This window comes from Bombina bombina, chromosome 5, assembly GCF_027579735.1.
Source record: "Bombina bombina isolate aBomBom1 chromosome 5, aBomBom1.pri, whole genome shotgun sequence".
In the NCBI taxonomy this organism is placed as follows: Eukaryota; Metazoa; Chordata; class Amphibia; order Anura; family Bombinatoridae; genus Bombina; species Bombina bombina.
In genome coordinates, this window is record NC_069503.1 from 562,535,597 (window position 1) to 562,560,494 (window position 24,898).

Genomic DNA, 24,898 nt, shown 5'->3' on the forward strand with positions numbered 1-24,898 from the left:
TTGGCCACCACCAAAAGAGTTAAGCGTGAACAACCTAAACGACTGAATTTTATAACTACCTACACCCCAGGATCGAGGCTTACGCAGGAGGTGATTAATAAGAATTGGCTTATGTTGTCCAAGGACACAAGCCTTCCCTTCAAGGATATGCCGGAACCAAGGGTGATGTACAAACGAGCAAGTAATCTGAGGGACCTGCTGGTATTAAGCGACCCTACACACTGCTATGAAAAACAGATGTGGCTGAATAGAGGAAAACCGGGTTGCTACAAATGTGGCAGTTGTGTCACATGCAATAATCTCCTAGCAGGGACCACCTTCCAACATCCTCACAACAACAAGAGGTATAAAATTAAATATAGACTCACCTGCTCCACGGATTTTGTGATTTATGCTATCATTTGCCCATGTTACATTGGAAAAACCGTGACACCATTCAAGGAACGTCTGGCCAACCACAAGACGGCGATCCGTCAGGCCATCGATAAGGGACGGTCAGAACAGCCGGTGGCACGCCACTTTTTGGAAGCTGGCCACAGTGTTGCTTCACTACGAGTAATTCTTATTGATCATGTCCCTCGTCTTAGGCGAGGGGGGGACAGAGGACTAGCACTGCTGAAACTGGAGGCCCGGTGGATTTTCACCTTGGACACAGTAACACCCCGAGGATTGAATGCCAATATAGACTTTGGCTGCTGTTACAAATAACTATGGACACCTGGGGAGTCATCCGGTCACAATATGTTTCTACCTACGCCTTTGGAGTACGATGCCAATACTATGTCAATGAATCTCTTTAGCGTTTTTAGCTTTGAGTTTTCAGCTACAGCCCACAAGCCCTGATACCAGATTGGGTATAGAGGGCTGTGATATATGTTGAATCATTGGTTTTTGTAGCTTGATTAGTTATTGTCTACAAATTGTGGCTAATTACCAGTATTATAGATACCTGTTTTTATGTCATAATTTGCTGCACTAATGTTTGTATGGGGCTCTTATCTTGGGCTCTTGTTTTTGTTTACCACTATGTCACTGTACATTTACGCCCATCAGATGTTTTGCTGCTGCTGCGACGTCTCGTACGCATCACCATGACAACCGGAGGTATGTGTTTACCCGGTGCTTGCCATGGATACCTGTGACACAGACATTCCCACACAGCGCGCTATGCCGTGATGACGTCGTGACGCGCGTGTTGGGAATCAGCTGGTTTTGAATGTCCAGGTGTGTTTGAGGTGCGCGGGAGGGAGCGGCTCCACCTTGCAAGCTGATTGGCTATCACTATGTGTTGGGTTGGTATTTAGGGGTGGAGGATGTAGGTTCACACTATCCGGTCTGTATACCATTGAAAAAGGCTCACGATAGAGCCGAAACGTTTAGTTTCTCTTTTTTGTGAATAAATCGGAGTTTGAAAAACTTTCCTGTGTGCCGGCTGTTCTTGGATCGCATCTAACAACGGAGGCCGTCCGTTGGATCCAGTTCTTCTCTACTATATGTATTTACTTTGCCGAGCACCTGGTGGATGATTAGTTGGCGAGTGCCGTTTCCCACGAACGATTTATATATATATATATATATATATATATTATTCTTCTCATTAAGTCAATGGATGCCTTTTGTAGGACCTCACACCATTCTAGATTTAAATCCTGTTCTAATTCAAATGTGCAGTTCTTTTTTAAGCGCAGTTCTCTAGGGAACATTTCCCCATCAATATAATTTTGTATAAATGCTAACTCTGCTTTTTGTTTCATTTCTTTTATTAAATAATTTTCTACATTTTCCATTATTTCTGATAGGATAAACTCTGTGGCCTCTATTTATCAAGCTGTCAACCGCAAATACGCTGAAATTTCGCAGTGTATTTGTGGCGAGCCTGATTCGCCTTAGTTATCAAAGGCTAGAGACCGGAAAAAGTAGAATTCAGTGATGTAACATACAATCCGCCGGACTCAGTCCAACTCAGATCGATGGTTACGTCACTCCAGATGTTCCGAACGCAAGTTCGGCACAATCTGACTACTTTTGCTAGTTATCAAGATCCTACCAGGTACGCTCACCACTATTCTGGCCCAGCGTACCTGGTTTTCAATCCGCCACCCTGGAGGCGGCGGATGCCATAGGAATCAATTGGAGTCTGACTGCAGTGAAAGTTCATGTTCGCTGCTGCCCGATATCCCATTGATTCCTATGGTAATGTCTACACCTAACACCCTAACATGTACCCCGAGTCAAAACACCCCTAATCTGCCCCCCCTACACCGCCGCCACTTACATTAAACTTATTAACCCCTAAACCGCTGCTCCTGGACCCTGCCGCAACGAAATAAAATGCTTAACCCCTAAACCGCTGCTCCCGGAGCCCGCCGCCACCTACATTATATTTATTAACCCCTAATCTGCCCCCCTATACCGCCGCCACTTACATTAAACTTATTAACCCCTAAACCGCTGCTCCTGGACCCTGCCGCAACGAAATAAAATGCTTAACCCCTAAACCGCTGCTCCCGGAGCCCGCCGCCACCTACATTATATTTATTAACCCCTAATCTGCCCCCCCTATACCGCCGCCAATATATTAATTTTATTAACCCCTAAACCTGTATAACCCTAACACCCCCCTAACTTAAATATTATTTAAATAAATCTAAATAAATGTAATATTATTGACTAAATAATTCCTATTTAAAACTAAATACCTATAAAATAAACCCTAAGATTGCTACAATATAACTAATAGTTACATTTTAGCTAGCTTAGGATTTATTTTTATTTTACAGGCAAGTTTGTATTTATTTTAACTAGGTAGAATAGTTATTAAATAGTTATAGTTAATTACACCTAACACTACACTATCATTAAATGAATTCCCTAAACTACCTATAATTACTTACAATTAAATTAAATAAACTAAAGTACAAAAACCAACAAACACTAAATTACAGAAAATAAAAAAAATTACAAGAAGTTTAAACTAATAAACCTAATCTAAGCCACCTAATAAAATAAAAAAGCCCTCCAAAATAAAAAAAATCCCTACCCTATACTAAATTACAAATAGCCCTTAAAAGGGCCTTTTGTGGGGCATTGCCCCAAAGTAATCAGCTCTTTTACCTGTAAAAAAAGAAATACAACCCTGCAACATTAAAACCCACCACCCACACACCCAACCCTACTCTAAAACCCACCCAAACCCCCCTTAAAAAAAGCCGTCTTCATCCAGCCGGGCACAAGTGGTCCTCCAGAGGGTCCGAAGTCTTCATCCTATCCTGGCAGAAGAGGACCTCCAGACTGGCAGAAGTCTTCATCTATCTTCATCCTTCCGGAGCGGGTCCATCTTCAAGACATCCGACACGGAGCATCCTCTTCATCCGACGGCCGACGACTGAATGACTGGTCCTTTAAATGATGTCATCCAAGATGGCGTCCCTTGAATTCCGATTGGCTGATAGAATTCTATCAGCCAATCGGAGTTAAGGTAGGAAAAATCCTATTGGCTGATGCAATCAGCCAATAGGATTGACCTAGCATTTTATTGGCTGTTCCAATCAGCCAATAGAATGCGAGGTCAATCCTATTGGCTGATTGCATCAGCCAATAGGATTTTTCCTACCTTAATTCCGATTGGCTGATAGAATTCTTGACACTTTGCCATATTCTGTAAATGATTGTAAGAGGGCAGGCAGGGAGGTTTCCAAGTCTGTCAAAGTAAGCAGAACGTCGTCCGCATACTTTGCTAGCTTGTAGTCTGTCGATTGCGTAAACACCCCTTTAATGTTTGGGTCGGACCTACTCTTGCTGGCCAGAGCCTCTATGGATATAGCAAATAATATAGGCGACAGAGGGCAGCCTTGTCGTGTGCCATTGCTAATTTTAAAGGAGTTGGAAAGGATAGAATTGGTTTTGACTTTGGCAGTGGGATTAGTGTAGAGAGAATTTTTTTTTTCTTCTCAAAACAGGCTTTATTGAATCAAAATCATGAGATAATGTGCATACAAAGGAGATATGTATAATACATATACATCATTCAAAACCAGTTACAATTCGAGTACATAAATATCAAGAAGTATTTTATAAAGTATGTCAATTTCCTAATGACCAAAATTCAAAGTGCATAATAATAACAATAGACTTTATAACATGCAAAGCCTGCTAAAAAAAAATAAAAATTAGTTTTTCTTCCCTTCTCCTCTCTCTTACTCAATGTTTACTAAGTAATGCTAAAGTTAACAAGAAATTGTGTGTCAAACAAAACAAAACAAAACAAAAAAAAAGAGGGGGGGGGGAGTGAGGGGAGCCAAGACATGGAGGGAGGGGGGGGGAGTGGGGAGCAGCCGTCACACCTTGCCACAACTCCTCCGGGCCCATCTAGACACCAGTGCCCTTCCAAGTGGCCAGCATCAGCTCGTGAGTATCAATCTGGTTAATTTTACGATAATGGAATCTTTCCAATAGAAGCAGCTCATCAACCGCCTGAACCCATTCCTCAAGAGTTGGAATTATTCCCGTCTTCCACCTTCTAGGGATCAATTTTTTAGCTCCAGTGAGCATTAATAGCATCAGGGCACGTAGATGCATTGCTTTGACATTCGGTAAATGAAAGAGGAGGGTCGCCTCTGGGGTGTTTGGGACAGTAATTTGTAATTTATCTGACATGAGGCTTGTCACACTACTCCAGTATTCTTTTAGTTTAGGACAGGCCCACCATATGTGCAGAAGTGTGCCGTGTTCGCCGCAATCTCTCCAACACATAGGGCTGGCGGTATGGAAGCATCTGTGTAGCCTCATAGGCGTTAAGTACCATCTACATGTGAGCTTCAAATGTATTTCTTGGACGTTAGCGGATACCGACGAGTGCTTGGCTAATTTAAAAGACCTAATCTAGGAGTCGTTGTCAAAGTCCCTATTTAGGTCTCTTCCCCATGCTTGAGTGTAAGTGGGCAAAGGTGAGTCAGGGGGCGATAATATAAGTTTATAGATCAGTGATATTAGGCGTCTTGTTGGTTTGTTTGTCGTACATAACTGCTCAAATGCAGTTAGCTCTCTCATGAAATGTTCTCTGTGCTTGTGGTGTGTGAGGTAATGTTGAAGTTGGTTGTATCTCATCCAAGAGAGAAATATATTACCATACTTCTCCACCATGGCCTGGGAGGGCAGCAGTCTCCCCTCACTGATTGCAAAATGCAGCGAGCCTTCACGAAGGCTGTACGGCTTGCTAAGTTGTGTGCCTATATGGTAATATGGGAGGCCTGGGTTCTCGATGATAGGTAACAGTGGTGAGTGTCTGGAAGAGAGGTGTGTACTAGTATTAACTGTTCTGTCCCATACTTTGAGCGTTTCTGCAGAGACACTATATCTATTTACAATTTTTGGATGCTGCAAGGGTGGTGTGAAGGCTACTGTACTCACATTATTGAGATAAAAAATTTGGCCATCCAATCATACCCACGCTTTGTGGGTTGAGTTATGGGCCCACTCGGTGATTCGCTGCAGAAAGATTGCTTGTCTATATGTTGCTAGTTCAGGAAAACCCAGACCACCCCTGTCACGAGTCATGTATAGCGTTTTTCTTGGAACACGTGGCTTTATGTTGTTCCATATGAACTGCTCTAGCATTTTCTGTAATTGTGGGAGATAGTCTTTAGGGATAGGGATTGGAAGTGTTTGTAGTATATAAAGTATGCGAGGGAGGATATTCATTTTAATTACCCCAATTTTGCCCAGCCAAGATAGAGGTTTGTTTTTCCAAGAGGAAAGATCTTTTAATATCTCCTCTTTCAATTTGAGATAATTAGCTTTAAAGAGATCCCGGGGGTCCTTTGTAAGGAATACCCCCAGATATCTCAAATTTGTATCAGCAATTGGTATCTTATGAGAATCTTTTAGAATTTGTATTTGGTCCTGGGGAGCGGTTATATTGAGAATTTCAGATTTCACAATATTAAGGTGGAAATTTGACAGGGAGCCATATTCAGCCAGTTCTGTTAGGAGCTCCGGGATTTATTTCTCTATATTGGTTAATGTATACAAAATATCATCAGCATAGAGTGCTTGTTTATATTCAATTTCTTTCAACTTAATTCCAGTGACATTAGGGTTATTACAGATTTTTTGGGCCAAGGCTTCTATAGAGAGGGCAAATAGAAGTGGGGAAAGAGGGCACCCCTGTCTAGTCCCATTTTAGATATGAAATGTATCCGAAAGTGTTCCGTTTACTCTAACACACGCATTTGGCTTTGAGTACAAATAAAATGCTAGGTTTGTGAACATATTACCAAAGTTCATGGCCTTCAATACCCGACGCAGAAAAAGCCAATCGACCCGGTCGAAGGCCTTCTCCGCGTCAGTTGAAAAGAGCGCCATGGGCACTCCCTCATTGTGTGCATATTGTATTAATTGTATGACCTTGCAGGTATTGTCCCTTGCCTCTCTCCCTGGGACAAACCCCACTTGGTCTGTGGAAACAAGTTCAGGTAAGTAATTATTTAAGCGCAGTGAGAGAATTTTTGCTAGTATTTTGACATCGGCGTTCAACAACAAAATTGGTCTAAAATTTTCAGGGGTAGTAGGAGATTTACCCGGCTTTGGTATTATTGTAATGTGCGCCTCTAACATGGAGCCAGAGAGCTGGGGGTTTTCATTAGACTATTAAACAGCTGAAGCATCATCGGGGCCAGGGATTTGAGAAAAGTTTTATAGTATTTAATTGTGAGCCCATCCGGGCCCGGACTCTTACCATTTGGAAGGTCTTTAATTGCCTTCGAGAGTTCCTCAAAGGATATGGGTAGGTCTAATGTCTCGTAGTCTGCTTTTGTTAAGCGTGGGAGATGTAGGGGAGCCAGGTAGGCATCAATAGCCGTCTCTTTATCTAAGGAGTGCGCTTGTGATACTGCATCTTTGTTGATGTTGTTTAAAGCTTTGTAATATATATTGAAAGCGTTAGCTATTTGCTTATTACTTTTTAGTTTGGAGCCATCTTTGTTCGTAATGCTATAAATATGTGTTCTAAGCTGTTGCCTGCGGATGGAACGAGCTAATAATTTCCCGGGCCTGTTTCCACTTTCATAATAGTGTTGCTTGACTGATAACATTTTGCTTTGGTAGACCTCTGATAGATGTTGGTTAAGTTCTGTTCGGGCACTCGATTGTTTCATCTTAATGCTTATGTCTGACGTGTTTTGTTTGTGCTGGGATTCTAACGCAGTAACCGTATCTATAAGAGTTTTATGTTTGGTTCTAAACTGCTTGCACAGTCTAGCTGTGTGCTTGAGGAATTCACCTCGCATAACACACTTGTGAGTGTCCCATGTGTTGGGTAAAGAAGTGTGGTCAGGGATGTTGTGTGAAAGGTAATCAGTTAATGATTTTTGCAATTCAAGTTTAATTAGAGGATTGTCAAGGAGGGTGTCGTCCAGCCTCCAAATGTAGGTTGTAGGGGGTATATCAGGCCAAAAAACCTCACAGGTGACCGGAGCGTGATCCGACCAGGTAATGTGTCCGATTTTGCAATCGCCTACCATGTCCAAGCCAATCGAATTGGCAAATATGTAATTTATCCGCGAGTACTTATTACATGACGGTGAATAATAGGTGAAGTCTTTGGATGATGGGTGCATTATACGCCAGGTGTCGTGTAAGATCAGATCTGCCAATGTTAATTTAATTGACTTGAGTATTTTACTACCGACGCTGGAGGCTCCGTTAGAGGTGTCGCAAAGTGGATGCAGAGGGACATTTAGATCTCCAGCAACAAATACTGGGCCTTTAGCATAGTCCAGTAGTGTTTTGGAGAATCGTTTAATGAATAGATGCTGGTTAGTGTTTGGTGTGTATATCGACGCGAGGGTTATTGGGTGTTCGTACAATGTGCCTGTCAGAACAATGTACCGACCTTCTGAGTCTTTTTCCACATGAGTGGGTTTAAAGGGAATCGAGTGGTGGATCAGGATTCCCACACCACACTTTTTTGAGGGGCCTGATGCCAGGTATGCTGTGGGGTACTGTGTGTTATGCCATCTAGGTTGCCTACCCCTTTGGAAGTGTGTAGGAATATAACATGGCTGTGTAGGCTTTTAAGATCTCGAAAAGCGATAGATCTTTTGCCTGGGCTATTTAAACCCTTGGCATTTATTGTGGCAAAGGCGAGGCTGTGCGTTTGAAATTTGCTTATGTGGTTACTCATTCTGATAAAAAGGGGGGGGGGAAGGGGAAGGACTATGGCAAGGGTAGGTAGGGATGAGTGAAAAACAAACAAAACAAAAAAAAACCCTTAAATAAAAATGTAGAGTAAAGCTTATATATTGCCTGACACACTAGGCAATTGGTTAGTACAATATCAATTCAGTAAATAAAACACTGTATGCTTCAAAAATAAATGTAACAGGTAATTTATAACTTCAATGTATTCTAGTAATATGAGTTAACTTACCAAAAAACAGAAAAACAAACAGAGGGTAGTAATCCATGAGGACTAGCGACACGATAAGATATGACTGATCTCAAGGAATCCCAGTAGGGGACCCCGAGTGTTAAGAAGGCTTAAGAGACCTGATTATTTTAAAAAAGGGGGGGGAGAGAGAGAGGGGGAGAACCGTTACCTTCATGGAGGTCTCGACGGGGAGAATCTGCTCCTCGACCTCTATCAAATATAACATATCTTTTCCTCACACTAAGCTACTAATGATGGCATGAATAGTACAAGATTAAGTGTGTTCCCTGCTGTTCAAGAAAGGTTCGTCATCTAGCCTACAGCTTAAGATTTTTTCCTCTTTTTTTTTTTTTTAAACCCTTTTTTTTTATTGTTTATTAGTGTCTAGTGGGTATTATACTATCTGATGGGGAAGTCACTACCAATGTCTACTTGATGTTCATTAAAGTCGGGGGGGGGGTGCAGTAAACATGCAGGTCAGGTTATGTTGTTACTAATTGGATAGAGAGCAAAGGCCCTCACTACTAAATTGCGCAACGTCCCTGGGAAAGGGCTGTGCGCAAGGGAATATAATAAGGTGTGGAGCATGTGGAAAGATGTCATAATACAACATATGAAGTGTAACATTTTAAACAGCAACAGTAGTAACGAAAACATATAAATCTCATTCAAAGCAGGTTATAACTTGTAGCTATGAAACCAGATAAGAGTTAAATAACATATGAAACCTCAATAACATACATACACTCAGAGATACCATGTCCTGTGATATACAAGAGGATCTTGAAGTATGTCCTGTTCACTTCCTGCAAAGGGCCGAAACCATGTGTCCTCTCCTACTACCCCTCAGGAGGGGGTGCAAGTATTCACAAAAAAGTTCAAGGGCACAATTTCTGTAAAGCTAGGCCCTATCGATCGCACTCCAGATTCTTATGTCGGTAGACGATTAAGTGTGTACATCAGCTGGATCTTTTCAAAGTGCCATAGCCACCTCAGGAGTGTTCCCATTGTGAGGTAAGATCTCCATGCCGCCCAAATCTTTAAGAAAGGAATGGAGGTCAGTTCCTGGCCTGTAGGTCAAAGTCTTATTATTATGGGTGACAATTAAGGATACTGGGAAACCCCAGCGGTATTGAATTTTCTGTCTCCGCAGCTGTGCAGTGATGTGCACGAGGTCGCGCCTTTTCTGTAGCGTGGTAGGTGACAAGTCAGAGAACAGTTGGATATCGAAGCCTGCTTGCTGAATGGGGTTTTTAGCCCTTGCACACCGTAGGAGTTCTTCTTTGTCCTTGAAATTAAGGAATTTGATAATTATATTCCGTGAAGGGGCTTTAGGAGGCGGTCTGGGCCTCAAAGCTCTGTGAGCGCGTTCCATCATTACCTCAGCTGAGGAAGGTGTACCCTTTATTGTACGGAATAAACTTTGTAGATAGCCTTCAATAGCAGGGGGATGTACAGATTCAGGGACTCCTCTGACCCTTAGATTACGGCACCCTCTGTTATCCAAGTCTTCCAGCTTGTCAGTTAAAGACTGTATAATTGCCATATGTTCCTGTAGCTCCGTGGTGTTTCCATGTATTTTAGCATACGCTGAGGCCTGAGCCTCCTCTACCGAGGCTAACCTGTTTTCAAGGTTACTAATATCTTTGCGGAGATCCTGGAACAGGCTGCGCATCTCTAACACTACATTCTGAATATCTTCTTTTGAAGAGAGATGCTGCAGATCTCCTTTGGTGATGCAGGATTGCAATTGGGCCTCAGCAGAGGCAGTTGGTATAGAGTCAGAAGGCTGCAGGGTTTACATGTCTCCCCTGTCCTGGGCAGTGGTTTGTTCAATAGGCTTCAGGAATTTATTGAGAGGCTTTTGAGAAGTACCTTTCTCTGCTTTATTATGTTTTTTTAAAGGCATTCCCTAACATGCAGGTTATGAAATGTGGCATATAATAAATATGTTTTGCTGCTAGCAAAGTGACCCCTCAGAAAGCAGGACCTCATGGGTTGTGACAATATTGAAATATACTGCGTGTCTTATAGTGAACACGCTCTGAGAGTTGCTGCAAAAAGTCTCTACTGACTGGGCTGAAGTCTCTGTGTGTTTGTCACAGTGCACACTTGAAAATTTTGAAATACTTTTTTATTAGGAATAGCCACCAAACTCGGTCAAAATGTGTAAAGTGAAAGTGTCTCACCTACTCAGTCAAACTCTGCTAATTCTCAGCAGTCAGTTCCGTCACTCTGTAGCATGAAGTGCTTAGGAATTACCCCTGGTCAATAAGTTTGCCCACTTCAATCACTTTGAGCCCTTCTGCTCGATGTTCTAGGGAACACTCTAGGCGGTGTGCAGAGTTGCGTGGACAAGTCACCCTAATGGCGCTGGTTTTCCTCTCTGCTCCGTCAAGCTCCACTAAGACAAAGCGGTCCTTCCTGTCACTCTGCAGCGTGGTGTATTGCAGAATTGCCTCCGGTCTACAAGTTTGCCCACTGCAACTACCGTGATCCCCTTTACAGCTCCTCTGACTTGAGGTACTGGTGAGTACTCTGGGCGGTGTACAAGGCTGCGTTGGTAGGCCTTATCTGATGGCGCTAGCTTTCCTTTCCGCTGCGGTCGGCGCCCCCAGGGCATCCAGCTATAAATGTGCGCTGGGTCATTTTATAATCTCCCCCACATATAATAGAGGGTCTTAGGGGTCTCTCAAGCCACTACTATATGTCGCATTCCCTCAAGGACTTGGAGCTCTTCTAATGCACGGCCATTCGCCTGCGTGGCCAAGCTCTGCCCCAGAGAGAATTTTTTTTATCTATAAAATGTCTACCTACATTCATTTTGGACAGAGTGGCCCTGAGAAAATTCCAGTCCACCCTGTCAAAGGCCTTCTCGGCATCTGTCGAAATAAGGGCCATTGGTTGGTTGGTATTGCGTGCATGTGTCATTAGTTGTAAAATCTTTAAGGTGTTATCCCTCGCTTCTCTGCGTGGGATGAAACCCACCTGGTCAGGAGCTATCAATAGTGAGAGTAGGGGATTCAGCCTATCGACCAGGATTCTTGCAAAAATGTTTACATCTGTATATAGGCCTAAAATTTTCTGGTGTATTAGGGGGTCTGCCTGGCTTCAGTAGAACAGTGATGTGGTCCTCGAGCCCTCCAACACGCTAAGGGAGTCAAATAAGTTTGCAGGTTTAGGTGCAAGGATATTGGAAAATATTTTATAATATTTTGCACCGAAACCATCCGGGCCCGGACTCTTTCCTGTGGGTAATGACTTGATTGCTGCTTTTATTTCAGTCACACTGATGGGGAGATCTAGCTTTTGAAATTGCTCATCAGTTTGTTTGGACAATTACATTTTTTCTAGGTATGTAGAAATGGCTCTAGTTTTACAGTCTAGCATTTTAGTAGTGTTTTCAACTCCTGCAATATTATATAATGCTGAATAATAGGAACGGAATATTTCTGCAATGGAAAAGCTATCTTGCTTGACCCGACCTGTCTTGGTTTTAAGATGGTGTATGTGTGACTTTATTTGTTGACGTTTAAGTGATCTAGCTAAAAGCTTGCCTGCCTTGTTTCCTTGATCATAATATCTTTGCTGCAAGATCAGGGCGCTCTTTTGTTGTTCTTGATGTAAGAAAGTGTTTAGTTCTTTTCTAGTTTAATTGATTCAAGTGTTAAGGTCAGCATTTTTTGGATCTTTTTTGTGAGATTGTTCTAGGTGTTTTAAGTCTTGTAGTAGGGATTCATATTTATTTCTGTTCTGTTGCACTAAATGTGCTTTGTGTTTTAATAATCCCCCTCGTAGGACGCATTTGTGTGCCTCCCAGATATTTGTCCATGAAGTGTCGGGTGTGGTATTGATTTGAAAATAGTCATTTAATGCTTTTTCTACCTATGGTTGTATGAGTGGATGATCTAATAGGCCATCATCTAACCTCCATATGAAGGGTATCATGGGGCTATCGGGCCATTCAATTTGATAAAAGACCGGGGCATGGTCTGACCATGTTTTAGTTAGTATTGAATCAGTCAATATATAATCAATACAGGAGTATATGCTGTGTTGATGTGAGTAGAAAGTGTAGTCCTTGGTGGTAGGGTGAAGTATGCGCTGTGTGTCAACTACAGCTAAGGATGTATGTTCCTGATGTCTCCTTGGGGATATTGGTGGTACCCGCAGAGGTGTCCATGTCTGGATCAAGTGTAACGTTGAAGTCTCCTCCAACTATTAATGTGCCTTTGGTATGATCTAGTATTTTACTGGAGAGTTTACACATAAATGGCAATTGCTGTTTATTTGGAAAATTTGTATTTACCAATGTAATGGGCCGACCGTAGAGTAAGCCTGTCAGTATGAGGGTTCTCCTCTCTGTGTCTTTTTCCAAGTGTATGAGTTCCAGGGGTATATCGTGCCTAATCAAGATGCCCACACTGCTCTTTTTGGAAGGGCTGGAAGAAAAGTATGCTGTGGTGTATTTGTGGTGAAACCATTTGGGCTCCTGTCCCTTTTTAAAATGTGTCTCCTGGAGTAGGATAATTGCCCCTTTTTGTTTATATAGGTGATTAAGTATTATGGATCGTTTCTGAAGTATATTGAACCCTTTGACGTTTATAGTAATAATGTTTATTGGGTGTGCCATTGGTGCCCTGCGCATATTGAAGCAATCTGGAATTATTCCTGTGCAAGAAAGTTTGAGTCGGTTGAGGGGGAAAAGGGGGGGAGAGATATGATGTATAGGGAATGTTGTGTAGACCACTGAATGTTATGAATGCAATATAAAACAATCAAAAGGAAAACAATTTCTAAAGCACAATCACCAATAACTTTTAGTGCTCTATATATGAACTGAGATTATGAAATTTCCTCTTCTACGTAGTGTAATCAAAACAAGTTAAGATTAGACAAAGTCAAGTATAAGAATAAATGAAGTTAAACACAACAATTGAGGATAAAGTCCTTCACCCCCACTGCTGCACCGATTAAAAATTAAGAGAATTGCTTGTGGGCATGTGTTATCTTACAGGCTCAGAGTGTATGCATTAGTATGCATATTTGTGTCCAGAAGAACTCTCTTTGTATGTGTCCCAGGCTACCATTGTTGTCCTAAGGTTGCGTTCCTTAGATATGAAACATTAGTCTGAGCCTTCTTTTGTGCCCTACGCCATCTATGTTCAAGGAACCTTACTATTTCTGCTGCAAATACCTCTACGGATACAACAAATCATTCTACTGGCCTTACCCACTGCAACATTACGTTGTCAGTAAAGTGTCATTGAGTTTGTAATTAATGGCTTTTTCTTTGCTAAATGCATTATCTTGCACTTTGCAGTGTTAAACTTTAAATCCAAATAATTTGTTCAATCCTCCAATTTTTTTATATCACTTTTCATTTGATCAAACACCCCCCAACCACTGACTGTGTCTGTGAAAATTTAACCCATTCAGCCAAAAGAGCATTTGTAAGGTCAGGCAGTAATGTGGAGTGAGAAGGTCTGTCTCTCAATCAGCATTCCAATTCATCCCAAAAGTGGTAAATGGGTTTAAGGTCAGGCTCTGTGCAGGCCACTCAAGTTCCTCCACACCAAATCATGTCTTCATGGCCCATGCTTTGTGCACAGGGGCACAGGCATGCTGAAACAGGAAAGGGCTTTCCAAAACTTTTGCCACAAAGTTGGGAAGCACCTAATTGTCTGAAATGTCTTTTATCCTGTAGTATTAATATGACCGTTTAGAGTTTGGAACTCTGTAGTGAGCAATGAAACAGATGATAGGCGATTTTTACATCCTACATGTTTCAGTAATTAGCTGTGAGTTTGTACCTAGCTGTTATTGTTCCTTGACACTTTCTTTTCACAATAATAGCACTTACAGTTGACCCAAGCAGATCTAGTAAGGCAGAAATTTCACAAAGTGACTTGTGGCAAAGTTGGAATCCTATGACAGTGACATCCAATCCACTAAATGGCCAATGTTTGTGTATAGGGATTTCACAGTTGTGTGCTGGATTTTAAGCACCTGTTAGCAATGGGTGTGGCTGAAACACCTGAACTAAATAATTAGTAGGGGTGTCCACATTGCTTCAATCCTGTAGTTGCTACAAGGCTGCTGTGGATACACTTTAACATATGTATTATCTTCTATCAAGCTACTTTGTCTCTACTTCTCTTACATACTGGTGTACTACACTCAGCTATATATCCAGGATTTCCAGTTTGACTATTCTATCCCACCATAGTACCTGAGTCAATTTCTAAACAGAGTCAATTTATTAATTGAGAAGCTTTGTTGTGTATAAGAAAGATGAGCAAAAAGAAACAACAGTGCACACTTGAAGATGTTGTGTCAAAGTTTTGTTTTGAAAATATTATAAAGAATTTGAACCTGAGTGAGAGAGCAGATAGGTTTTCATGTTTCAAATATATATTAAAAATATGTGAGGAAATCATGCATACTGCACTCAAATGTTAGAGAACAAGGTACACCCTTGTAGAACACCCTTGTAAAACACCCTTGTAGAAAAAGCATTCCATCTTTGTGAAGTTTACTTCCGGTCCTAGCAGTAAAGGTCAGGATAATAAAAGAATATTGTATGTTGTACACATAGTCAGAGAATCAGGGAAGAGGAAGGTTTGGTATAAAATAGTTAGTGGGAGTCATGGTGAGACCCTTGCAGTTCCCATGGATGGATCAGATCTATCAATATTAGCTTATTAGAATCCAAAGAGTAAGTGAATAAAAAAAGAAGCCAAGCTACACATAAAGCAACTCTTTAAAACCATAAACTTTAGATAACTGGAGAAAAAAGGGAAGTGATTTGAATGGTTTTCTGTTTAATAATTAGTTTCTACCTTTCTCCATGTGAGTGACTTTCTCATGTGAGTGACTAGACGATTGCGTCTAGAACAAGGGATGCCCACAAATGTTTATGTTTATGTCTGCAAATGTTTTTTATGTGGTTCAGAAAAGTTACACAGAAAACAGACATTACTGATTCATTATTGAATAAAGTTTGCACATTAGTAACACATTTTGTAAACTTGAGTACTTGTTTTGTAAACAGTTAACTTAATTAATAGGAATTCATTTTTTTTTGTAAGGACAGCTTTGAAAAAAAACCCAAAAAATAAATAAAAGTTCATAATAACATAGGGTATTCACTGACTAATTTTGGCCCCCTTGAGAACCGAATTTATGGACATTACACTTGCAAACCTATTGTCTGGAAAGGAAAGGGAGGAAAGGGAAGGCAGATGAAACCCAAACTTTTCTTTCATGATTCAGATAAAGCAATTTACATCAATAATCTGGGTTAGCCAAAAACAAGAAACCATCAATCACCTGCTAGTTCCCAATAGTGCCTACCTCGGTATGCTTTTCAACAAAAGCTAACAGAAGATCAAAGCAAATTAGATAACGGAAGGAATATTTTATGCTCTATATGAATCATGAAAGTCGAATTTTGCCCTTACTGTCCCTTTAAAGCACAAAGCAAGTTTGAGCATTAAAGGGACGGTAAAGTAAAAATTAAACTTTCATGGTTCAGAAAGAGCATATCATTTTAAACAACTTTCTAATTGACTTCTGTTATCAAATTTGCTTTGCTCTTGTGGTATATTTTATTGAAGAGTAAATCTAGATAGGCTTATAAGAGCATAGGAGTGTGAACGTGTCTTTATTAGTTTATGGCAGCAGTGTTTTGCAACATTATTTGTAGCTTTTTTATACAATGTTGCAAAACACTCCTGAGCTCTTATGAGCCTACCTAGTTTTACTCTTCAATAAAAAATACCAAGAAAACAAAGCAAATTTGATAACAGAAGTAAATTGGAAAGTTGTTTAAAATTACATGCTCAATTTTAATCATGAAAGTTTAATTTTGACTTTACTGTCCCTTTAATAACAGTTCTACTTTGTGCAGTATGTATACTACAATTTCTGTTTCTAATTGGTTTTCTAAATTATAATTTCAGAAAACTTTTTTATTTCAAAACTAAAACATGACATGACCTATATATAGAACCTTTCTGAGTACTTTTAAGACAGATGAAAGTTAGGTCCCTCAGCAAATCCATCTATATGCTATACTATACAAATTATTTCCCCATGTTTATGTATGCACTACATCAGAACCTTTAGATGTAATCTCTAGTGGTTCTTAAAGTCTGCCACTTAGATGTTACAGTCCACTACTGTAGGGTGGAAAATAGAATACTTTTATTTTTATTATATAAGGTACTGAATTGTTTGCATGTGCCGGTATATATGCTGTTATTTGAAACAGTTAATAATGAATAATAATTTTAGCAAATTTTCTATGAAATACTAACAAAGACAAATACTAATAAAGAAGAAGAATAGTGCTAAATTTAGAGCTAGTAAATGCATTAAAAAAATGCACCCAGCAAAATATTTCTCTACAAATAGTATTTCAAGAAGGAAATATTGACTTATTTTGTTTTAAAGACAAAAAATATTTTATTCTGTCACTAAGTGCAGTGCATAATCCAGTTAGTACCCTATACATTTGTATAATACTGCATACAAAATGTATAATGTTAAACATGTATAGCACTATTTCATTATAAAGGCAATGTGTGTCTTTCTAGTATTCTTGCTCTATAGAAAATCATTTAAAAACTGTTCAGCTTTTTCCCATACACCAAAACACTGGTAAAGCTTGCATACAGTATAACTTTACATAACATATTAAAGTATATTAATTTATTAAGGCAAGAAAAAGGGACACATTTACACCCATTAAGAAAAAAAACAATGCTTCTAAAACGTATGCTATAATTTTCTGATAAGGAATAGATTTATTATGATTAAGCCAAATCATTGAATTAAAATTACACCTTAAGATTTTACTAATCTAAATCAATTTTAAAATATGTGAAATGTTATTGCTCTATACAAAACAGCTCTTGTTTTGTAAATAGTTGATATATTTTCTAGAACAGTTTTAATGGTTATTAAATTCTTACCTGATTTAGTTTAATTGCAGCTTTAAGTTTTTGAATGACTATATCCTGTGGTTGTTCCCAAATTGTAGATGAATTGTCGTTTGTTATATATGATTTGCAAGCTGTTATCATCTGGTTGGTTACCTACAAGTGCATCAACAGATTATACATTTACAACAATCATTAATGGGATATAAAACCCAAAAAAATGTATTTGGTGATTCAGATAGAGCATACCATTTTAAAGAAGTTTCACATTTACTTCTATTATCAAATTAGCTTTATTCATATAGTATTAATTCTTTAATTTATTTAATTTTGTATTTACAGACATATAAACACATATAAACACAAATACATATGCACACACATAAGACACATATAGAAGTGTGTTGAAGCCCTTTGCAGTTAAGTAGATGAAAACATGTAAAAACATATTAATGCAATATTCATTTTTAATAAACAGAATATACATTTCCAACAAACATTTTTACAGTTTTAAAGAAGTTTCCAATTTACTTCTATTATCAAATTTGCTTTGTTTCCATAGTATTCTGTGTTGAAGAGATACCTAGGTAGGTGTCTGGAGCACTACATGGCAGGAAATAGTGCTGCCATATAGTGTTCCTGCAAATGGATAACATTTTTATGCTCCAGGCACTTTCATGCTCCTGAGCTTACCTCCCTGTTTTTCAACAAAAGATACCAAAATATTGAAAAATTCACATGAAAAAATCCATAATCTACAGTCAGGCCACCAGATATCACAGAATTTGCTCAGACACCAAGGACAGTGACAAACACCTCATCACACTGTCCCAATCATTCAGAGAAAAAGGTTACAAAACAAAGGTTATAAACAAACAAATTAACTCTGCCCTTAATACCCCACGTGAACACTTGCTACAATACAGGGAGAAGAAAAACATATTACGTATCCCACTAATTGTCAAATATAACCCTGTTGTAGAAGGAATATGAAAAATCATAAAAGACTTACAGCCACTACTCTTAGAGGACACCACACTCAAAAAAATCTTTCCAAAACCCCCTATCCTGGCACTCAGACAACCACCCAACCTAAAACAGAAACTGGTCCACAGAAAGCTACTCCTTGATAAAAAGAACACTCACAATGGAACCAAGCGCTGCAACAAAGCTCTCTGCAAACTATGTCAACACATTTGTGAAAGCAACACAGCTAATCACAAGAGCAAATCCTATAACATTAAAGGGGCATATTCATGTATATCTGCAAATGTGGTATACATGATACATTACACTGCATGTGAAGTGGGATGTTATATTGGAGAAACAAGCCAAAAACTGCACCTTCGGATAAACTGTCACGACTATTCCTGTCTCTTTTAGGAAGTTCCTCCTCTGAACACTGCCTTTATCAGCTGTGTTCAGACAAGCAAACCTTGCTTGATTAATGCAAGTCAGTTTCATTGCTTCTGTAATATAGCAGCAGTGTGTCTAAACTTTGTTTATATCCTCAGGATTCTTCTATGTTGTGCCTGTAAGTTTCAGTTAAAGCTAACCCACAAATTTTACTTTGAAAACTGCCTTTTTGCTGATTCAGGTCAACACTCTCAGGCATCACCTTCCTGTGTCTCCCTTCACAAATCCAGTGGAACATTTTGAATCAAATCTCCTAAGGTATTGTTCTATTACTCAAATTTATACAGTGACTGTATTTCAATCTAAAACTGGTTCAGTATATTTTCCAACTGCTGAGGTTTCTGTGTTTGCAATTACTTAATAACACCTGTAAGCCTAAGGATACAGATCAACTAACCTTGCTTGTGTTTTCACACTGAATTTCCATTTATATTTTATTTTTGGTTAACCTCTTATCTGCTAAGTTTGTATATATAGTCTCATTTATTTTTGCTTATTTCATGTTAGGCAAACATTCACATTGTGTCTAATAATGTTTAGCTATACTAATTGCTATTAAGTTGTTTATGCACAGCTTATGTAAAGATCATAAGTTGTCACAACAAATAGCTACATATATCATATCCTATTGTTTTCTTTATATTTAATGCCACATAGAACGTTATTTAGATACTAACTAGTTGTTAACTGGTTAAGTGTTGCATGAACTTACACAGACACTCAATCAAAAACCACTGTGAAACAAAATACTGTACTCCTGTTGGTCACCATTTCACCCAACCTGACCACTCCATTCAAAACCTCAAAATCAGGATTCTCGGAGGCAACTTCAAAAACACCATGGAAAGAAAAACCTTTGAAATGAAAATGATAATGCACTTCAACTTGCTAAATTCTGGACTAAATGTGGACTCTGATTTCTTAACCCATTATCATTTTTTTTTTAAATGTACTGTATATCCACACTCTCTATGTATAGCTACGCAGGTATGACACTTTTGTCATTATTGTTGTTCCCCTTTTTTTTTCTTTCCTTTCTCCTTTTTTGACTATTTTATATTCCCCTGTATACCTAATTTCCCATCTTTATTCATATGGATTCTATGTTGATATATAACTTTATGTCAGTATATGCTGTGTGTATTACCATATTTTGTCCCCTGCCTGTAATCTTTTACTAACACAATCTGCCTGTCTCCTAAACCCCCATCATGATTTTTATGACACCCCTCCTCCCCCTGCATTCAGACCTCTGTAACACTTTGTATTTTTAGCCTGTGTTTTAAGATATAATCTGTAAATGCCATCAAAGTAGTCAGTATTGCTTCAGACTTGAAAAAGGAACACACTCTTCCGAAAGCTTGTCATCTTATAAATGTATAGTTAGTCCAATAAAAAAGTATCATTGCTCAATGCAATACTCTTGTTATTTTGATATATATATAAAATGGCAGTGAGAGTCCACTAATTCCTATTCATAATATATGGGAAATACTTCACCAGGAGGAGGCAAAGACACCCCAGAGCATTAAATATCCCTCCCACTTCCCCTACTCTCTCAGTATTTCTTTGCCTCATTTCATGGATGTAGGCAGAGAGAGGTGCTCTGTTGAATATTTTTTTATTGAGGTAGCACATAACATTGGTACATTTACAGTGTATGGACACGTTACATCACATTATACATATAGTTGGTATTGCATATTGTAACAATTAATGTTGACATGACCATAATTGATTACATTAAAGGGACATAATACTCATATGCTAAATCACTTGAAACTGATGCAGTATAACTGTAAAAAGCTGACAGGAAAATATCACCTGAGCATCTCTATGTAAAAAAGGAAGATATTTTACCTCACAATTTCCTCAGCTCAGCAGAGTCAGTTCTGTGTAAAAAGTTATACTCAGCTGCTCCCAGCTGCAGGTAAAAAAATAAAAAAAAATGAAGAAATGAACAGCAGCCAATCAGCATCAGCAGTGCTGAGGTCATGAACTCTTACTGTGATCTCATGAGATTTGACTTAACTCTCATGAGATTTCATAGTAAGCTTCCTTTACCTGATTGGTGAAATAATATGAGAGTGCACGATGCTAGTCCCTTCAGATGTCCCAGGACAGACACACTAAAATGCTGCTTAGAAATCCTTTACAATGGGAGGTGGCTACTGAGGAACTTTTGAGGTAAAATATCTTTCTTTTTTACATAGAGATGTTCAGGTGATATTTTCTAATCAGCTTTTTACAGCTATGCTGCATCACTTTCAAGTGTTTAAACATTTGGGTATTATGGCCCTTTAACCTCCTTTTTTTTCTATATGTTAATTTAGAGAGAGAAGAAGAAAAGAAATATAGATAGAAAAGGTTGATGATTGTCCGATATAGTGCAAAACCTGTATGAAATATCTTGTTCACTTTTTCATCCGAGATAATCTCACATCTAATGAAGATTTGTATCTTATGTCATACATCATATAGTATACTTGCTATGTATGTACTCTTCTCAAATAAAAAACATCTTGTGAAAAGAATCTTGTTTCATTGTTTTCATATAATGGTATTCTTCCAGTTGCAAGGTCTTATGTATAGAGTCTACCCATAGGGCTATAGAGGGGATTTGATCTTGCTTCCAATGTTGTGCAGTTAATACTTTAGCACTGTTAGATGTGATTTGGAATAAGGCTAAGTATGTTGCAGGTAATTTTTTGGGGGGTTTATTTAAGAGCCACAATAGAGGGTCTAATGGAATATTTGTTCCCAATAACTTTTCTGTTTGGGTTACTACATCTTCCCAAAAGGGAATGATTTTATCGCAACTCCACCAGATATGTCCCATGTTCCCTACTTCTTTTTTGCAGTGCCAGCATAGATCAGATCTTTGTGGATATAGGGTCTTTAAATGTGCGGGGGTATAATACCAGCGATGTAGTATCTTGAAATTAATTTCTAAAGTCCTGGCTGATGTAGATGCTTTCATTGTTCTTTTAAATATTTTACACAAATCCCCAGGGGGATGTTGATTTTAAGTTCTTTTTCCCACCTTTTCATATATTGATGTCCTGTGCCTATTGGAACCTGTTGTAGCATATTGTATATTATGGATAAGGTGTGTCTGATAGGAGATTTTAAGATGCATAATTTTTCAAAATTTGTTGGAGAGCATAGCAAGTTATTTTTCCCTTTGTGACGACTGCATATTACTTGCCTTCCCCTTCTAGACACCTACACTCAGGTCGGATCTTTGAGTGGGGCCCTATGCTGTCATGCTAAGGTTGCAAGGCTGGAGTGGCTTCAGAGATGCTGGGAAATCATCCCCTGTTCCATAGCAGACAGTGCAGCAATACAGGCGGCCGGCCGCAGTGTCAGGAGTCAGCATGCTTCTTGCACTTACAGCCAGCTGGAGTGAGCACAGCAGGAGAAAACTGAGCAAGCCAGCATTCATTATGTAAGTAACTATAATAGCATAGGTTATATTGTGCACCATGAGCTGGAGTTCATGTTATGCTTTCAGAGTAGAAAACATTTTAAAGTAACAGATACAGTTTATATTCTAAAGTAACACATGGCTCTATTAATCATTTGTAGTAGATTTGCGTGTTCACTGTTAAGGTAGAAGGCTAATTTATCATTTTTAAATTCTTCACTGCTCTTGCTATGAAAGTCCATTATTAGATATGCTATTCAACCTACTTTTATTAATAAATGTGGGCAATATTTAATTTGTACTTCATTTAACTTTTAAGTTAATATGTTTCTATGCCTCATTATTTTGCTAAATTTTCTTCTAGTTTTCCTCCAAAAAACTGTTTTCTTCACTGTCCCTTGAAAAACTTGAATGTACATTGAATACTTTGCTGCTGTGATCCTGCAACATGCTACACAATAATTGCTAAGCTCAGTGTTAGAAAAAAAACAGATATGTTCTATATGAATTGTGTCTGATATGTGTATTGTACTGTGCTTAGACACTGCAGGGAGAGGCAGACAGGGTTTAACTACTTTTCTTTGTTGAGCAATCATAATTCTTGCACTCTCCTGAAAATAGTTAAACAATATATATATAATTACATTTATATGAGTGTAGTGTGTGCGTGCATGTGGGTGTATGTGTGTTGTGCGTGCAAGTGAGTGGGTGTATGTGTGTTGTGTGTGCAAGTGAGTGGGTGTATGTGTGGTGTGTGCGTGCAAGTGAGTGGGTGTATGTGTGGTGTGTGCATGCAAGTGAGTGGGAGTATGTGTGGTGTGTGCGTGCAAGTGAGTGGGTGTATGTGTGGTGTGTGCGTGCAAGTGAGTGGGTGTATGTGTGTGTGTGTGTGCAAGTGAGTGGGTGTATGTGTGTTGTGTATGTGTGCGTGCATGTGAGTGGGTGTATGTGTGTTGTGAGTGGGTGTATGTGTGGTGTGTTGTGGGTGTATGTGTGGTGTGTGCATGCAAGTGAGTGGGTGTATGTGTGGTGTGTGCATGCAAGTGAGTGGGTGTATGTGTGTGCAAGTGAGTGGGTGTATGTGTGTTGTGTATGTGTGGTGTGTGTGTTGTGTGCATGTATGTGTGCATGCATGTGAGTGGGTTTATGTGTGTTTTGTGCATGCATGTGTGGGTGTATGTGGACTGTTAAATAAAACATGGGGGGAGTGGGCTGCTTTGCCTTAAAATGCCCGGGCCTATTTTTGGTCCCAGTCCGGCCCTGGTTACATTGGAGAAATGAATGAACTTGCAAGTAGAAATACCAGTTATTAAATATATGTAGATTGTTTTCTATGAGCTTCGACCTAGGATACATTGTCCCTGCCTCAGTAAGGATGTAAAAAGGTAGATTACTTTGCCTATCTAGAGGGTTTAGTTTAACTATTTCAATACCCGGAGGAAATTCTGGGTTACCTAGGAGCGGTGTTAGGGGTGAGGGTTTGGATGAGAGTAATGGGTACAAAACCGTCAATCTATCCCACATCTTAAATGTTTCTGTAATTATATAGTTATCTGTTAACTTTATCATTCGTTCAGAATTCTCTAGCCAGCACAATGAGCCTAGATGATGAAGGCAGCTTATTTGGTGTTCTATCTTAACCCATATCTTTTCTTGATAATTAGTGTGCCAGTCTACTATTCTTTGTAGGGATATCGCCTGTCAATACTTTTTCAGATCTGGAACCCCCAGTCCCCCTGATGTTTTGGGAAGGCACATTAATGTTTTGTTAATTCTGGGATGTTTTCTATCCCAGATATAATCATTAATAATTTTTTGTAGAGAAGTTATATAAGATTATGGGAGAGATATTGGGACAGTTTGAAAAAGATACAAAAGTCTAGGTAGTATGTTCATGGTTATTATCCCCATTCTCCCCAACCAATTAAGGCGTTTGGATCTCCAAGAGCCGAGGTCAGCTATTATATTCTTCTTGAGGGTGTCATAGTTAAGAGCTATTAAATCTGAGTGGTGGTGCGCCAGTGATATCCCTAAATATTTAATAGATGTGGATTGCCATTTAAACGGACACATTTTTTGTGTAAGATGCAGTTCTGTCTGACTTAAGTTAAGATTCACGATTTCTGACTTCGAAAAATTAATTAAGAAGTTAGATATATTTCTAAAATCATTAAACTCTCTCATTAATTCTGGAATTGATGTGCTAAGGTTAGTGAGTACTCTGTTGAAGATTTTGATTTTATTGTCCTCAATTGATTGTTTCCTACAAGAGAGGGCAGGGGAGTTGTAGAAAGCCATGTGATCCTCTTCGTAGAGTTTTGGTGTATATTAGCCACTGGATGTTGCAGGGAAGTTCCTATGCATCTTCCAGTTTATTATGCTATCCTCCCTTTCTAGGCAAACAGTGTTAGTTACACTGATTTTCCTTTCTGTTTCAGGACTCCCTCGGGATGGAAGATGGGTAAGTCCAGTTTACTATATCTACTCCTCTAATGGCTTGTTGCCTACTGAGACAGGGTATATATTAGCTTGTCTGCTGTCTGGGCTAACAGGGTCCAGGGGACAGTCATGAGGGACCCTTATAGCTCAGGCTAACTTTCTCACTGTTGCAAGTCTGGGACAGCAAGGACTAGGGACCTTCTGACAAGAGTTCCTTTAGGGGAACTTACTGATCTGGCAGAA

At 39.2% G+C, this 24,898-nt stretch overlaps 1 protein-coding gene across 1 annotated transcript in view; it reads right to left on the reverse strand.

Moving 5' to 3' along the window:
• Positions 1-24,898, reverse strand: part of DNAH5 (dynein axonemal heavy chain 5) — a 1,563,391-nt gene that overhangs the window by 919,133 nt on the left and 619,360 nt on the right. The window contains 1 exon segment of the mRNA XM_053715797.1: positions 17,407-17,529. Coding sequence (XP_053571772.1) covers positions 17,407-17,529 — 123 coding nt within the window.